General features: G+C 42.4%; 1 protein-coding gene across 1 annotated transcript; it reads right to left on the bottom strand.

Moving 5' to 3' along the window:
• Positions 1-11,742: 11,742 nt before the first annotated feature.
• On the bottom strand, positions 11,743-18,735 carry tmem185 (transmembrane protein 185). Its single transcript, XM_075451637.1, has 7 exons — positions 18,530-18,735; positions 17,608-17,784; positions 17,046-17,253; positions 14,116-14,199; positions 13,840-14,016; positions 13,425-13,548; positions 11,743-13,261 (listed from the first exon to the last, which is right to left on the bottom strand). The coding sequence occupies exons 1-7, from the start codon at positions 18,565-18,567 to the stop codon at positions 13,011-13,013; spliced, it is 1,059 nt and encodes a 352-aa protein (XP_075307752.1). The 5' UTR covers positions 18,568-18,735; the 3' UTR covers positions 11,743-13,010.

Below are 18,735 nucleotides of genomic sequence, written 5' to 3'. Positions count from 1 at the left end.
AAAATTCTTGCGACCACACGGCAACGCGCTGCTGTAAAGACTCAGGTCCAGACGAAAACGGATGAAAACGATGAAACGATGCAGTACACACGCCACTGTGTCACGCCACGCTGTGAGACAATAGAGAAGTGTTAAAATTGGCTCACAGCGTCAACGTTTGACTGACGCAAAAACGTTTTAGCTGTAACAATGGAAACGAAACGAGGCCGTTTTCAAATCTTCCCACTCTGGAACCCGTTCTCAAAAACTATCGTTTTGGGGTAGTGGGAACGCCGGCTCCGTGTGGCCGCGACAGCGAAACGATAAGAAAAAGTATCGTTTTCGTGTAGCCGCAGCCTAATGCTTGTCTGGGCAGGCTTTCAAGGTTAACGTGGTAAACGTTTAATTTCGTTTCATTTTCTTTTTTTAAGAAAACACTAAACAAACATCCAGTGAAAAAAGGCTGTGAATTCTTGCTTAAGCTGACAGAAAAAAAGACTGCAAACCTGCAGTCCTACGGTTCACTGCACTTTGCTTGCAAAGAGGAAGATCGGTGCTCAGGGAGATAGGCGATAGACTGGTCAGGACTCTTGGTGTATGCTAATGATTATTTAAATTCGTTCTAGAGGACGCGTGGTGTATTTCGGCACGCGTGCTCAAGCATTATACAGCGCTTCCCGTAAGGGGCGCTTTTTACGGGTGTCCTTATACCACGCGTGATATAAGAAAACAGAACGCGATCGTTAAGATAAATAGCGCGTGCTCTCGACACAGAACGCGATCGTTAAGATATATAGCGCGTGCTCTCGACGTGTGGATATGGCAGCTTAGGCTTGCGATATTTGTGAAGCTTGTACCGAGGCGCGTGTCGATGACTATGTGGTGACGTCAGAGGCCTTTCGAACCGGCCGTACCATGTGACCGGTTTAGGAGGGGTTTTTTTCCAATAAAATGTATTGTTCTATGTAAATGTACAAAAAGCATGGCATACAAAACATTGTACAGATATCTGTAGTGTTGAGCTGACTGTAGAAATATCAACATAATCAACATGTTATTCTGTGTATGATTAAAGGCAGGGTAGGGGATCTTTTTCTGGAACATTTTTTTACATATTGCTTGAAATACTCTTCACACCCCCATTGCAACCAATTAATTAAAAGTTTTGACACAAATATGAAAAGTTTTAGTGGCCTCTAGAACGTACAATCTAGGAAAAACAGTATCCAATCATTGTGAACGCTCCGTTCACAGTGATTGGATTCTGATGCCGTCTATCAAACTGCAATCTGCTCCTCCCTCCCCCTCCTACCCCTCCGTGCGCGTACCCTGCTCCGTGAACGAATTATGCGTCCAGAAGCTTGGCAGGAAGCTAAACTAGAGCCAGCTTGGCTAGCACCTAGCATTATTAAATGTATAGTTATCATATACTAAATACTAAATACGGCAACGATCGATGCTTGCTGTCAGAACAGCGCTTGTGCACCTTCGTGCTCGTTCATGTTCATGTACTCTAGAGGCGTGCCTTCGGGGGGAAAGTGAAGAAAAGGGTTGGGACTTTTTACCTGTGTATTTTCAAAATGCATCTTCGCTGGACTCAAAATCCAGGATCTCCTACCCTACCTTTAAGTTGAAAAATTAAGAAATAATACATTATACATATAAGATAAAACACAATAGACATCACTACTTGCAGTTGACAGCAGTCAGAGTGAACTCAGTTTGGAGGAGATCTCAGACCAGTTCAAGCTATTTTGTTGAAATTGAACACGTCACCTTTGCATCACTTTGTCACGAGACTCTGTCAGCCGTACAGTATCTATGTTACAACACAAATCATGCGTGGACCCAGCACATGCAATGGTCTTATGGTCTGTAAAAGTTCACACAACTGTACACAGTACACTGTAACCATTATAAAGTTTGAGAGGTTTCAGTTGTTTATGGTTGCATTACAAAAATTTGAACAAACTTGAAAGTCAATTTTTGGTATATTCCTTTATTCTCTAACACAGCCTGAACCCTTTTAGACAAGCTCTCTGTCATTTCTCTAAGTGGTCTACAGGAATAGTTCTCCAGGCTTCTTGAAGGACACCCCAAAGCTCTTCTTTGGTGCTGCCTTTTGTTCCGTTCTTGTCACACCCAGGGAATGGAGGACGCAGGAGCAGGAGATGTTGTATCCAAAAGCTTTTATTTTAGGAGCAGAAGTTCTCAAATCTCTCCAGAGAGATAAACAAAATAGGCTATAGAAATATTAATATATATATATATTTATACACTTTATACAAATGAAAGAAGTATATCTATGAAAACTTATCAGGAAAATCAAAATCACTCCACTATGCGTAGGAACAAACAAAAGGTCTATCAAACTTTAACTTTAACTAAATGTCACTCCTGCTACGGAGGAAAAAAAAATAAGCTCTCCTAAAAAAAAAATCAGAGGCACTACTCTATGAAAATTTATAAAACAAAACTCACTCCAACTGGGAGGAAAAAAACAAGAATGCTATGAAAGAAACTTAAACTGTTACTTTAACAGGACTACTTTATCAAAATGTAACAAGAAAAAAAAACCTCTCTTGACGAGGAAATAACGAAAGGCAAACTTGGAACGTGGCTGTGGTCAGGCTTGGAAAAAGGCGAGAGCGATGCACATGAGACGAACAGATACAACACACTGGCACAAGACGGGGGGAGACGCAGACTCTTATGCACACAGGGATAACAGGGAACAGGTGGAATCATTCATACGACAATCAGACTGGAGCACCAGAGGAAGGGCAAGTGACCTGAAACGAGAGGGAGAGTTAATATTTCAAAATAAAACCGGAAATGACGAAACATGACATGGAGACGAGACAAAAACCCACTTGACCTCACCACTTGTGTGACAGTTCTCTGTGAAAATGATCCCACACTGCCTCAGTAATGTTGAGGTTCAGGCTCTGGGGAGGATTCATCCCTCCATAAGACCCGTTGCCACTGATTTTCAGTCCACTTCTTGTGTCATTTATACCAAACCTCAGCCTTTTCTCCCTGTTTCCCTTCCTTATAAATGGCTTCCTGACAGCCAGCCTTCCATGGAGATCATTTCTGATGAGACATCAGTGAACAGTAGATGGATCAACGGTCTAGATCCTTCTCTCAGGTCCTGTGTCAGGTCTTTGCTGGATTTTTCTTGTGCTGTATATACATTTTTAGACCTGACATTTATTTTTTCATCCTCCACTTGAAGGACGCCCTGCACACAATGCTGAGATATGCCACATTTTCAGCTAATAGAGTCTTTGGGATTCACCTTGTTGGAACAAAAATACTATTTTATGTCAAACTGTGTTATTTGGGGGATTTTTCAACTTTGATTAACATAAAACTCATGGAAGCAACATAATGATTCAGTTACTGACTAAAGTTATTATTATTATTATTATTTCAGGTCAACGGGAAAATGATTACGTTAATGTCGCATCTCTGATTCACCCTAAAAAGCAGAGTGAGTACACGGAATAGAGGGTGATAGATTGATGCAAAGATGAAAACACTAAATGATCACTTTAACAGGGACACATGATGATCCAGATGAGGGGAGCTCCGACTACAAGAATGTAAATCCAGATTCAACAACAGGTATTAAATCTTAGCAGGAGCTTTATCTTCTTCTCTTCAGCCTTTTTATGTACTAATTAGGGCTGGGCGAGTTAACTCGTTATTATTGAGTTAACTCGTTAATTATTTAACGCTGATAAATATTTTATTGGGCATTAATGCAGTTTTTTAATTTTATTTTATTTTATTTTTTGGGGGGGGGCTTTTGTGCCTTTAATGGATAGGAAAGTTCAGAGAGACAGGAAGCAGGGAGCAGAGAGAGGGGGAACGACATGCAACACAGGGCTGTCCGATGCGGGACTCGAACCGGGGCCAGCTGCAGCGAGGACTATAGCCTCTTGTACATGGGGCGCCTGCTCAACCCACTGATGATCCCCACGGACCATCCCTGTTTTATTATTTATTTTATTATCATAAAAGTCTGTTGCTCACAGGCTTTTATTTTGTAAAAGTCTGTTGCTGTCTGCTGCGGAACCGGAAAAGAAAGTAATGGGCGGATCCACCAAACATGGAGAAGGGTACGGAACTTTTACTCGGCCATTTTCATTTTAAAGTTCTTCCAGACGGCGGAGTCGACAGAACCAAAGTCATCTGTAAACACTGCCAAGTTGAATTGTCTTCTCACCGTAGTAGTTCCAGTCTAAAATATCACTTAAAGGCAAAACACACAACTGATAGCAGCAAGTCATTCAAGGAAACAGACAGTGGAGCGAGGCTTCTACATAAAAACTACATAAAGATGCTGATGTTAAAAGTGTGTTTGCACAACAAATGTTATGGCACTTTCATTCATATGGCAGAACATTTAAAATAAAACTAAATGCTAAAAGCTATACACTACTTTTGAATTCATTTTTGGATTTTGCATACAAATGCAATTAATCGTGATTAATCAGGGAAATCATGTGATTAATTAGATTAAAAAATTTCAATCGTTGCCCAGCCCTTGTACTAATCCATTAAAAAATCACAACATGATTGTTCACCTGCTTTACTTAAGGTCCTAATTAGCCCTGCTATAAAAAGGATAACTTTTAAGCTTATCCTGTATTTTTAAAATATCTATTTTCCATAAAGACAGCACTTAATATGAACATAAACAAAATGTATAGTTCCAAATGATGTAGCCTACAGTGCAGATGGCGTCTGATTGTACCGTGTAAAGATGAACCAGTTCAAATCTGGACTGAATTTTAACATTAAAAAGATTCTTAAAAACTATAGAGGAACCTTGAATTGAATAAAATGTGCCAGAAACCAACAATGGCCCGATATTACCATTAAGATCCATTTGATACAGATGCTACAGGGAGTCAAAGACTTAACACCGTGTCAGCCGGCCTGCTGAATGTCTGGCTTAGATCTAGTGGGGAAAGCAGAACATACACGTGGCAAAGCCTTTTGAGCTTACCTGGTGCGGCCGTTATGGTGAATCCCTGAACACTAACACAGCCAGCAGCAACAACATTAAGACTAAGGTATTTATAGCATCCGCCATCCAGTTGGTTGCTAAAGATTTACTATGTTTACAGTGCGGTTGGCTACTTTTATCAAAGGAAATATCTGGTGAAACAACTATCAAATGCATTTTTTTCCTGTGCTCTGAATTACCAAAAGTAATTATCAGACAAAAACCATCTGAAGGTAGTAAAACTATGCCAAAATGAGAGAAAAATGACTGACTTGCAGTCCTTTACAATAGAAAAGGAATACCCGTGTTAAAGAAATCAGAGTGGATCTCATCAAACTGAGTCACACCAAACCCCTGAATCATATCTACTTTCCCCTTGCAGAAAGATATGTATTAAACAGTTTTAGAATGAAGATTTACACACCGTTACATCTTACATTCCAATAAAGAGAGATCCACTGAAGGGATGGATTTATTGGGCGATTAGATTTCATTATCTCAGTGGATTTGGGTGACATGGCCCGAGGAGGGGGAATAGGATGAGTGGAGTTAGGAGGTGCCAGAGACCTTTGTTGCACAAAAGTCAGCCCGGTGGGAGAATGACAGAACACAGGAGCGTTTTTGACAATGCGGATCGAACTTGGCTCAACGGGTAAGCGGGCAAGAGGACCGTTGGACCTGAGCTGCGATGACAGAATTAAGAGTGAAGTGAGTTTCACATCATGGGAAAAACAGAAGTGAGAAAGCAGGATGTTATAGCCCAAACACCAGAGAATGACAGAAGCTGCGCGGAACACATCCTCTTTATCATCTAATGCATGCAATAAGTGTCATGTTGTGATTTTGTTTCAGGTCCATAAAGAAGTCACTCATCTACAAAACAAGGGGAAGCACTGCTGATAACATGAGAAATGGCTCTCATGGTTGGGCTTGCAGACACCAATAAACAAACCTCGAACCTAAAGATAGCCAATACTCACTGACGTGAAAGGACAATCACAACATACCATGCTGAATGCTCAGTGGAGAGGACCTGATGACAGCTCCTTTTTCTAACTGCTGCTCACACTCAGTGTTCCCTGCAGAGAACTTGATGTGGTCTTTACTGCTTTGCAAAGCAGAGTCCTGACAGAGCAGTAACAGCAACACAGTCTGGACTGATCAGACTTCATGACAGAAACAATAAGAGATGGAAAGCTGATGTCTTTGGTGTTTGATGTTTTCTTTATGGCATTTTTTTAAATGTATGTGATAGAATGTTGAGTTTCACAAGTAATTTTTTTATAAGTTTGTATGCATGTATGTATTGATGCATAGTTTGGTATGGTTGTATCTTTCTTCCCATATTAAATGATACATTTTATTTATATCCTGTTGTTAATCATGAGCATTAGCATCAACTCAACAAGTGTGGTGGACTTGGCAAAGACTAAGGAACTGCTGGTGGACCTGAGGAGGACCAGGGCTCCAGTGACCCCTGTCTCTATCTGCGGGGTCAACACCGGTGGACCCGGTGGAGGAATATAAGTACCTAGGGGTGTACTTGGACAATAAACTGGACTGGACTAAAAATACTGACGCCCTCTACAGGAAGGGCCAGAGCCGTCTCTATTTTCTGAGGTCCTTCAACATCTGCCGGACAATGCTGCGGATCTTTTATGAGTCTGTGGTGGCCAGTGCCATCCTCTATGCTGTTGTGTGCAGGGGCAGCAGACTCAGGGTGAAGGACGCCAACAGACTTAATAAGCTCATCTGCAAAGCCAGCCACGTTGTGGGAGCGGAACTAGACTCTCTGACTGTAGTGTCAGAGAGAAGGATGTTGTCCAGAATAAGATCCATACCAGGCAACTCCTCTAATCCTCTCCATGATGTGCTGGCCAGCCAAAGAAGCACCTTTAGTAATAGAAGTATTACACCACGCTGCACCACAGAGGGCCACAGGAAATCATTCCTGCCAGTGGCCATCAAACTGTATAATACCTCACTTCATGTACAATAATCCAGCTCACCTGACATTTCTTTTCTTTTCATTTCATTTTATATATTATTTTATTCTATGCTTATATTTTATTTTGTACATTGTTTGAGGGGGGGTTACAAATTTGGGTCATTTTTCATTTTTGTGACTCTCGTTATATTTAATCTTGTAATTTGTGCACTGGAGCGCTGTGGCGAAAGAATTTCCCGCAAGGGATGGATAAAATATTTTCAATTCAACCAAGGGTCACAGACATACCCAGTGGGGGTGCGGGTTACTTGTCAGAGTTGGTTTTAAACACATTTGATGTTGTGTCTATGGTCATTGTTGGTGAATGGTGAAAAACAAACTGGAAGTTAGAGAGCCACCAGCAGGCTGACATGAGGTCTGAGATAAATCTGTCATGGCCTGAATGGATGCGTATTCATTCATGTGTCTGTCACTGACAGTGGTGCACATCACCCTCTAGTGGCTAAAATGGGTATTACATAAACAACCACCTTTTATTTTATTTTTATGAGCCTGACGTTTTTTCTCTCCCTAAAACGTAATTTTATTTTTTTTTATAAAAATTGGCATCTGTCACAGAAAAAAACATCGTGGGTCAGTTTTGCTCTTGGACCATCAGTGTCTGCTCCAAGTTGGTGGGATCATTCTGTGGAACAGATGCTCTGAGAACGCTATCAGACTGGCTATTAGAATTACTCTGTTCTTCAGTGTTTCTACTACTAGAAACTACTACTTCTACTAGAAGTATCAAAATTAACCGTCTAGGAGGCATCTGAGGGTGATTGAATGTAGGAAAAACAAGTAAAGAAAAAAATATTTTACTTCCCATACGCCTAAAGACTGCTTTAGGGTGAATCCGACCCTCTAATTATATTTGTTTGATCCTAATACTACTGTTAGAGCCATTTGTTCATGTGTGCATTTGTGTTTATTGTAGTACCTGAAGGCCACAGTAGGCGGCGCTCTGTACTGTGGGGTGCATGAAGTGTTAAATAGAGCTTCAGGTCATTAGTCGGCAGGTGTGCTGGAAACGCTCATGTGTTTCATTCATTCATTTGGACCCGGAAGACGACGCGTCAACTAGTAGTAGTACCAGGACAGCAGCCCCATAAGTGGCTGCTTAGGTTTGTTTTGTTGTTTTATTTTTTGAGAAGAACAAGTCACTATAAACACTCTGGAGTCTAAATCCCGCCGGCGGGATTTTTTGACACATCTCCAAAAACACATCTGTAACTCTGTGAGTTTTTCTCATTCAAACATAGAAGTGACACGGGGATACACTTAATTTGGCCTGGGGGTGGCATATCCCTTTAAAGCAGGGAACCATTAGAGCAGAGGTCTTCAACAGGGGGTCCGCGACCCCCAGGGTTTCCGTGGAGGTACTGCAGGGGGGTTGCGAAATCTTTGGTTGATTAGACGATTTAAAAAAAAAAAAAAATTTCAAACAGTTTTTTTCTCACAAATTGTGTGCAAACGTGTGCCATCCACAGAAGCTTTGAGGATTCATTGTCCCATCTACATGCATGTTTAAAGTTAAAATCTGTGGATTATTTGAATAGCTCAGTGTTGTATGCAAGATGTTTGTTTATAAATGGCAGTGGCACGGCCACCCTGTACCTTGCACATGTTTAAAATAAAAACATGAATATATTAACCTGTGTATTATTTGAATAGCTTAGTATTGAATGTACAATAACAGAGTAGCTATGTTTATACACGGCACTAGGCCCCGTTAAATATAAAACACAATTGTATGCCATATAAATAGTAGGGGGGTCCCTGCTCCAACTCTCCATAAGTTTGGGGGTCCCTGGCCTGAAAAACGTTGAAGACCCCTGCATTAGAGGATGCATTCTGCTGGTCCCGCGAATGGGGATGCATTTGTCGGCAGGCATGCACTTTTCGGCATAACACCTGTTGCGGAAAAGGCCGCTGTCTTCTATAGTGAAGTGGGAAATTCAAATGAACCACAATTGGGTAAAGGTAAAATAACTGCTAAATTAACACATAAGGCTTTTGTTGAAAAGTTGGAGAAGGTACAAAATGTAAGAAAAGATTAAACAAGGTAAAAAGTATAAGAAAGGTAACTGAAGAGTATAACAATAATAATAATAATGACTTTGACTTATATAGCGCCTTTCAGGGTACCCAAGGTCGCTTAACAAGAGAAAAGAAGGGGGGAAGGGTAGGAAAGGGAGAAGAGATGTGTTTTTAGATTCTTTTTGAACTGTAGTAGAGAGGGGGCAGAACGGATGTGAAGTGGCAGATTGTTCCATAGGGTAGGGGCAGTTGAACAGAAGGCCCTATCTCCATATGTTTTTAGTCTGGTGCGAGGAACGGAAAGTAGGTCCTTGTCTGAGGAGCGCAGAAGCCGCGACTGGGAGTAGGGGGGGAGGAGATCAGAGATGTACTTAGATGCGAGTGAGTGGAGAGATTTGTAGGTCAAGAGAAGGATTTATAGTGATGCGTGCTTTGACTTGGAGCCAGTGAAGTTGCTTTAGGATGGGGGTGATGTGCTGCCAGGGCATGGTGTGAGTTAGCACCCTGGCAGCTGAGTTTTGAACATACTGGACATCCCAGACAGGACCCCATTGCAGTAGTGATAAATGAGTGGATTAGGGTCTCTGTTACTGAGTCGGATAATGAGGGCCGGAGTGAAATGTTGAAATGTTGAAAAAAAGGCAGATTTAGTGATACTCTTGATGTGGGACTGATATGAAAGTCCAGGATGACATAGTATACAGAGTATGACAGAGTATATGCATAAAAGCAGTGTTGCAGAGGTAAAAGGCGCGCTGGAAAAAATCATTTGTTTGTGAAGAAGCAAAAAATGCTCATTATTCTCTGGTGCCTTTAAAGCCCACTGAAGAAAGTGAGAAACAAAATATATGGTTTGCTGCAAAAAAAAAAAAGTTGATTGAAAATGTTTTCATTGATGATGTTAAACAATGGTTGAGAAATAATGAAAATGTTGTTGATGTGGTACATCCTGATGACGGTATATCAAGCGTTGCCTGCAAACGTTCTCACCGAAAAAAAGCACACGCTGTGGTAAAAGCAGTCAAACAGCATCTGCCGTGATGGATTCTGCTGCTCTGCGTGGATCTTGGCTTCTTGGCAGAGTTGTGGAAACTTTCCCCCACAAAAAGGTTCTGGTACGCTCTGAAGACAAACATCTTGGAAAGTCCCGTCACTAAGCTATGCCTATCACAGGAAGCGGCAAGTTGCTAGTGGTGACATCTATGGTGACCTTGGAGGGAAACCAGGTTATGGGTACAAATATTGGGTGTTGTTTGGTACATTGTGTGTGTATTATTGGTGTTATGGCTCTGTAATTTCATTTGAAGGGGAATTGTAATGTGTGTTGCCATTTACAATTAGAACCTTTATAAGCCGTCTGTTAGTGTATTTCCTTTGTTATAAACTGCTCTTAAGAAAGGGGGAAAAATGTATGTCCATTGACATATCAGAACTTTTTATTTTTATTTCACCATGTTGGAAAAAAAGATCAAATTTACTCCAGCCCTTCTCACAAATATATTGTAGCATTATTAGTACCGTTGATGCAGTGACCTGACTGAAAATGTGTGACAGTGAGCGAACCACCTGGTGTCACAGAGCTCATTAAGTCGAACGCCCTTTAGCTTCAAGATCTCAAATTAAAAGAAACCTGTAAAAACAATTTGATCTGCCAAGCGATGAGTGAATATGACAAATGTTTTGTCATTTCAGCTGTAGCAGAATCATTCAGTTCCAGGTCTGACCCTCAATTTCCCCTCGCAGCGAAGGACACCAGGCACGAAAAACGCTGCAGTTCCCTGTAGCTGCCACTAGAGAGGAGTAAAGAGCAATTTTTAAAATGGCACATTGGGTTATTTTAATACTTTCTTTTCAGAACAGGCAAGTTTTGCAACACGTAGCACGTTTACAAGAAAAGAAACCCCCCACCATGCCTGAGGTCATTCAAACCGAAGCACGCAGTTGTGAAATGCCCAACTTCTCTTACTGTTATAGGTTGATGTGAAAGGGTTGTCTGTTTGTTGGTGCAAGAATAAAAACTTTATTATTATCATGGTGGCATTCGGAGTCACGGTTTCCTCCTGAAAAAGAAATCAGCTGATGGACATTTGATATGAAACAGCTTCTCTCGCCTCTGTCCTATTGACACACGGATAGATTTATCTTAGACTTTTAAGCTGATAGCAAGAGACGAATGGGCAGTTCCAGTAATGCAAACCTGGTCTCGTGAAAAGGCAAAGTTATCGCACACCAAGTCATTTGGTGTGTTATTCCAACGCTTCTCTTTACTTTTGAGGAATTTTACACAACATGTACGTAGGAAATGACGTCCTGCCCTGTATTTCTGCAGGCTTGTAGTGTGATAGGAGACCCTCCACCGTACTGTGACCGAACCCTTGGACATGCAGAGTGACAGGCCAAAGGCTTAAAGTGCAAATAAATGACGGGCAAAAAGAGCCGAAAGCGGCGAGCTGGAACACGTCGTGCAATCCCACCGCAGTCTCTCAAGAAATTGCATAATCTCGTTATATGAAGCTACAAAAAAAAAATCTAAAAATATGAGCAAAGAAAAAAATGACATTTTGCTTCATGTGTTCACATACACACAATCTGAGTCGTCAGGCTCTCAGTCAGACCTGGATTTAAAACGCTAGTTTCGACTAGTTAAAGCTGTTTTTTTGTTTGTTTGTTTTTCCCAACCACCAAAACGTGTGCAGTGACAATAATTTGAATGCTGAAGGTTTGGACTGATTTAATATTAAAAAGGTGAATCTTAACCATCTGCACAGATGCTACTTAAGGGCTGTAGTAAAACAGGAGTGGAGAACTAAAACCTGAACCGCTCAGCCCTCTGGTCCCAACCTTTACCCACTGTGGTATTTACAAAACCAAACGAAAGAAATGGAAAAAAAAAAAAATACAGTGCTTCTATTGGTACAGCTTAACAAAGTGTTTCCATTGTTCTCTTATAAAGTAAAAGAAAAGTTCAGCTTTATTTCAGAGCATCAAAAATAAACCGATGTAATCTCTCCAAGCGGAGGTCATGTCCAATATTAGAGATGTGGGCAAACTCCTTTATCGGAGCCAAAATACGTTCACACTTTTGAGCCAGATTTCGTGAGGATTCAGCTGACTAATTTAGTCAAATCAAGCAGATGTTTCCAGAGGTTACCATCCATGAAACAACACATCCTTAACGGCGAGGACATACAATTTTCCCCTGAAGACAGCCTGCAGGTGCAGAAGGGGAAAAACACTCAAACTACGTTAGGCTCAGAGGAATGGATTGTTATGCAGAAGCACAGCTGATCCTGCCCCCATCTCTAGAGTTGAAAGGGATCTCCATAGAGACCGACTTTTTTTTATTAATGTATATCGACACAACACTATTGTGTCAATAAAAAGCTGGAGGGAAAGGACAAAAAAACACAACTTAAACTCCACCCGTTTCTCTACCTGCATGGTCAAAAGTGAGAACAGAAACATCGGGGGGTACGCTGATCCCATAATCAATCCACAGAGTCTCTCCAATGGTCCCCGTCCCAAACTGAGGCAAGCGTCCCGTTTAATTCAGACACAAAGAGCTCCGCTGTCACGCAGATCCAGCTCTGCTGCGTGTCTCAGCGTAGTGCGGATCAGAGGGGATCTGAGACATTTCTGCGGTCACTCCCCCCCCCCACACAATGTTCATCTTCAGAATGGATATAACTGGGTGTAGGCGACATAGTGGAAACTTCACCCGCGGGTGAAAAAACAAATCTGTCCGTTGGACTATTTAATTCATGACAGACCGAGGAAGAGAGTCTGGAAAACAGCTGGGAAAAAACCAAAGATAGGTATCTGAACCCGTCCCCAGATTGTTTCTGAAGAGTTGCCTTTGCAGGGCGTGTTGCACAGTTCAGGTGAGGGGAGGGAATCCTTCAGGACAGCAGATAAAAACCAAACAAAGCGTCCTCTGCCGTTTTTCCTTTAATAGTTTCACTCGTGTCCGGCAGCCCCGGCATGTTAGTCGGGCATGTCGATGCACAGTTTAGGTGGCGGGACAAAGTACTTCCCGGGGCTCTGCGTGATCACCACACCGGTCTTCTTGTGGAACATGGGAGCAATCTTTGGAGGTGGCTCGGGAACGGGCAGATCCTCGGCCGCCTCGGGGTCCTCGCTCCGTTGGAGGTCGTAGGATACGTTGCCGTATTCCCGCAGGAAGGGGAGCAGCTCCAACAGGAAATGGCAGAAGTCCTTCCGGATGCCGAACCACCCTGTTGGGACAGAGGAGAACTTAAAAGGAGCAGCCACACGTGGCCCCAAAAGAATAACACTGACAGTTTTACACAAACGGCTAATTCTGTAAGGAGGAGAACGCCGCCGTTCTACAGAAAGTAACAGCAAGCAACGCCTCGTTTCTGGGTCTGAAATACTCACAGTGGTTCCCTCCCTTCTGGCCGAAGGTGGTGGCCATGAGTGTGAGCAGGGAGAGCCACAGAGGGACGAACACACACACGTAGCTGAGACTGTTGTGGCCATCCAGCTTGTGCACCAGAAGGATCTGAGGAGAAGCAACAAGACGAAACCCAATAAACGACAAACAAGCCCAAAAAGTAGGGAAATGTGTTAAAAAACAATGTGACAATCTGATTTTTTTAATTCAGAATTGAACATAATAGAAAAAAATGATTTGTTCATATTCTATATATGAACAGGATCCAGAAACGCTGTTGTCTCCGGGCCGAACTTTAAAGTGGAAAACTGGTCTGTGGTCAGAGGAGTCTAAGTGGCATTATTGATTATTTATTTTAAACCGCATCCTCTGGGCTAACGGTCAATAGAAACAACTCACCTCAAAGGTGAGAAGCGGCACGACTATGGTCATCCAGCTGATCGCCATGGTGATGTGAGTTCGCCGTTGCTCGGCGATGATGTCGATGGAGCGGAGGAAGAGCACAGACCAAATGATGTAGTAGAGGACCACAAGGCACAAGAAGGACATCAGGATCCACAGTGGAACACACACCACCTGCGGGATGCAGACAGGAAGTCCACAGCAAACTATCAGACGCTGTTCACTCAACATAAACGTTTTGTGTGAGGCGTGTTGGGCTTCTGTGTGGCTCACCAGCCAAGGCCAGTTGATGATCTTATCCAGCCTCAGAGCGATGAAGATGAACTGCAGAATATTCACTGAACACAACACCTCCAGCTGAGGGGAAACAGAAAGAGGGACGAGTTCAGATCAATGCAAAGTGTCCTCCTAATGCCCAACATGCTCTCATCAAACTGACTGACCAGACTCCAAGTTCATACATTCAGGGTTGCTGCAGCTTTTAAAGGGTTCCCTGTTTCCTACAACAGTTCGCTGATTAACTGGTTGCCAAAGTGTCAACTTGGCAACCAGTTCAACTGTCAGAAATCTGGGAGTGACCTTTGACCTTTGATCTGAGGTTGGACAAACAAATGAACAATGTCGTCAGGACTAGTTTTTTCCAGTTGTGTCTCCTGGCCAAAGTTAAAATGTTTTTAAGTCGTCATGACCTTGAGAAAGCCATCCATGCCCTAATAAAGGCTGAGTTATACTTCTTTTAACTGCCCTTGCGCTTGCGTCTTGCGCGTATGTTAATGGCTCGAGACGTTTATACTTCATTTTGCTTTGTCGGCGGTTGCGTGTGCTGCGTGGCGATTCACGATTCATGACAAGCCTACTATGATGAAAGGAAATTCACCGCCAGGACCTCTTCGAGTGGATTCATGCTTCTTCTTCTTGTAAATAGCCGGTATTTTGTCAGATTTTCAACACCTTGGGGGTCTAAATGACTACTTTCTCGCCTGAAAATGTTTCAAATGTTGCTAAAGTTATATATTTACAGAGTTTATAGCTTAAGGGAAATCAGCTTTTCAGGCCGGCTGATTTCGGCTCGGGCAGGAGTGAAGTGCACTGTGTGTAAACGCTCTGCATACTGTCAGATCGAGTATGCCGTTTTCAAGTAGTAGGCGGTTTCGAACACAGCCAGTGGCTTGCGCTTGCGTCTTGCGTAAAGTTTAGAAAATTGAGGTGACACACGCAAGCGCGCAAGGGGGGGCTTGCAACCGCGCAAGGGCTTGCGTTGCGTCTTGCGTTACTGACTATAAACCAGGCTTATGTTCAAGGTTAGACTATTGCAATGCACTTTATGTCGGCGTCTCCCAGTCTTCTCTCAGTCGCCTTCAGCTGGTGCAGAACGCTGCTGCCCGTCTTTTAACCAACACCAACAGACTTCCTGTCCTTTATAGAATTGATTTAGAACTTTTAATGTTTGTTTTTAAAGCTCTTAACGGCCTCGCCCCATCATATTTATCTGAGCTTTTAACAGTCCGCAATCCCGGTAGAGCTCTGAGGTCAACAAATCAGTTTTTGCTGGAAGTGCCCAGGTCAGAATACAAACCCTGGGGTGACCGAGCCTTTTCTGTCGCTGCCCCCAGGCTCTGGAATAAGCCCCCCGTTAAGCTGCGTCTTATTTCTGACCTGGGCCTCTTCAAATCTAGGCTAAAAACCTACTTATTTAGGATTGCTTTTAATACCCAGTAGTATGATGACACTTTTATCTTATTTGATTTTGTTGAATTGTATTGCTTTCGCTGTTCTTTTATTGTTTTGATTTGTTTTTACTTATTCTTCTCTTTATTTATTACCTGCTGTAAAGCACTTTGGTACACTGTAAGGATTGTCTGTAAAGGGCTGTATGAATAAAATACATTTACAAAGTGACAGAAAGGCTTTTTGGTTGAAGTATTTCATTCATTTCTTGGTTTTATTCTATCAAATGTTACTGTACCCAGAGAACAAGGTGCGTTTAGCCTAAAATCAGTGTTCTTTCCAAACCGGGCTAGATCACATAACCTGCAACGGAGCAGTTTGTGTTCAGCATTTCGGATTAAATGCTCCGTAAAAAGCACTATTCTGTCACAGATTCTTCCCATGAAGAACACCAGAGAGCAAAAATCTCATTGAAACACCATTTAAATGGGTCTGAATTTAAGCTGATGTTAAACAAAATCAATTGTTTAACCATTATCTTAAAAGTAAAGTATATTTGGACAAAGATCAAATGCTGACAGTTAACCTCCAATTTTTTACCTGGGCTAAAAATCGGCCCTTTTCGATACCTTCTCAACTGAAGTTATGAATGGTGTATAAAAGCTGTTCAACTGTACGTTCTCAGCAGTAAGGCCACGTGATATAAGGAAAACATACGACATCCAACATCATTGTTGAAGACCGAGATAATGACTCGGCTTGTGGTATATAAAGAAATCTGAAATGCATTATTAACGAGGGCTGCGTTCCCCTTCTGCACCTGTGCTGACTGGTCAACTGTAGAATATGCACTAAAAAGAGAACTTCTTCTAAATGGAATGCAGCCCACATTAATGCACCGTAGTTTGTTTTCTAAGTGTCATTGATATTACAAGAACGATCTTTTTGATCAATTTTGTGCAGCTCCATTTAGCAGGCGGTGTCTCACGTTACCATGGGAACCATTAATTCAGTTCATGAACCTGAATGGGCCTAACACAGATTAGGAAGTGAATGTATATCACAAGAATCAACAAGAGATCATTTTTGATTTGATCTGAGACTTCTGTGCTATTATGGGACAGCGTCACAGCTGAATGCACTTAATGAATATCGAGTTAAGTTTACTCTTTTAGCTTTAGTGCAGCCTGATATAAACAGCAGGTATAAATGAATTATCTGACTGCAGCCTGCTCTTGTGTTATATGCAGCAACACTGTTGCTTTTGGCTGTAAACATTTTTCTACGCTCCATCTCGATTCTCATTTCATACAACCTGCTCTTCTTATGAATGAAGAGTCAAGCGAACAATGTCTTCCACCGGTGGAGAAGCGTCAAATGACGCGTAAGAAACGAGAAAATAAATGTGTACAGTACATATAAAGTTTTATAGTTTATCGTACATTTACGTTTTATCAGTTCGACACAAATAAAACACACATTCCTCTGCTCCTCCTGCTCTCAGCGAGCATCCCCACGTGGGTCAGGTTCCTTACCTCTAGGGAGCGATCGTGTCGAAAACCCCAGACGCACGCTGCTACAGAAACGGGCGAGACAAAGAAGAGAGGCATGAAGACGAGGAGCCAGAAGTACTTCCCTCTCTCCACGCGGTCGCACACCAACACCTCGAACATGAGCAGCAGGACGTGGAGCCCCACGGCTATCAGCATGGCTTTGAACTCCACACACGTCTCCCCTTCAGCCCTTAGGGAACACACACAAAACCAAACCGGTGAGCACAGTGACGCTGAGGGTTACCACAGCTAATCTAACCACTCTAACCAGCTAACCCACTGAGTAAATACAAATGTGCATGCAAAAGTTTAACGTGTTCTTGTCTCACAACCCCACGTTTTTGCTAACCAGGTGTTCAAATATCCAGTTTTCACCATAAATAAAAGGAACTAATACTTCGAATTTGCTCAAATTCATTGTCATGAATAATAAGACTGATCTCACAAAAAGCCCAAACAGACGGCTGGAGGTGAACACCAGCCGCTCTATTATTAGCGACTCTAATCCCTGAGCCACAAAACATCAACATGTGTGGGAATCTACCTGTACTGAGGGTTGTGGGCCCACACTCCTGTTCCTACAGAGGCCCCAATGACAACCAACAGCTTCCACAGCCAGATTGGGGTAAATACGGCCCAGTAGCTCCACTGGATGACTCCATCCAGCTTCAGGGAGAGCAACACAGAGAACAGCAGCAGGCAAGAGTAGATGAGGAATTTACTGCAACAGAGAGAGGGGAGACACTTTTTGATCACAGGCAACAAAGGAAGATAAGTGCCGTAGACATGTGCCGTAGAGGCTTTGACAGTTAAAAACAGCAGTCGTATTTTAGAATATGTAAATGTCATCAACTAATAACGATTCTAACGCTTTCTGACAACCTGCTATCCAATGAACGCTTATCACGGCACTGTCAAACATTTTGTTGAGTATTACTAACATCTAGAATGCGTATGTGTGCAATTACTCGTTAACAATCCATTATACAGCTTGAGCTAAGTTTTTGAAGTTGTCGTTTCGGCTCACATTGCACCCCAGCTGAACATGACTTGTCCCATAATGCGATCATGTATGATCGCGATTGCCTTTTCTGCAATTTATGGTCATTTTTGATTACTTCTTCTCGCTTCTTTCAGTGAAATATCGCTGCTAAAACCCATGATAGGGATTAACTACAGTGCGACAGATATAGTTGATTACAACATGAAATGTCCAGCCAGCTGGAACTCCGTTTTACATTATTTTTACCACCTTGTTAGCCGGGCCTTTGGAAGCCGGATAGCAATTAGCATCGACTACTTTATTCACACATTTTTTAGGGGCTTGCGCCGTCTGATCAAAAAGTGGAGTAGGTATTTTCATAAGTATGAGACTTAGACGTTCTGGGTTTTTTTTCCAACGGCAGCGAAGGGCAAACAATGCTAAGAGTCAGTAAGCGCGCTAGCTAATTCGTAGCTAACGTTACCTGGGATTGAAGTCCTGAAAAAGTCCTCTTAAATTCATGGTGGAGGGCAGCCTGGTTAGCTAGCTAACATTAATTTCCCCGGCGTTACCAGCAACTTCACCGCCAAACCTGAATGCTACACATTGTAATTTCAGAGACTGTTGAGCTTTCTGACAGCGCTTCATCCCAGGGTCTTTGCTCGGTGTGTTTTGTTTTTTCTTGATTAA

This window comes from Odontesthes bonariensis, chromosome 19 (assembly GCF_027942865.1).
Source record: "Odontesthes bonariensis isolate fOdoBon6 chromosome 19, fOdoBon6.hap1, whole genome shotgun sequence".
In the NCBI taxonomy this organism is placed as follows: Eukaryota; Metazoa; Chordata; class Actinopteri; order Atheriniformes; family Atherinopsidae; genus Odontesthes; species Odontesthes bonariensis.
Note: the sequence above shows the minus strand (reverse complement) of the source record. Positions and strands in the feature narration are given on the sequence as shown.

What these genes read in the sequence shown, in the direction of transcription:
- tmem185 (XM_075451637.1), bottom strand. Translation starts at nt 18,567, where the DNA reads ATGAATTTAAGAGGACTTTTTCAGGACTTCAATCCCAG. An exon ending in GCCCACAACCCTCAGTACAG is followed by an intron (nt 17,254 to 17,607) that starts GTAGATTCCCAC and finishes GTGTTCCCTAAG; the next exon opens with GGCTGAAGGGGAGACGTGTG. An exon ending in TGCCGCTTCTCACCTTTGAG is followed by an intron (nt 13,549 to 13,839) that starts GTGAGTTGTTTC and finishes GCTTCTCCTCAG; the next exon opens with ATCCTTCTGGTGCACAAGCT.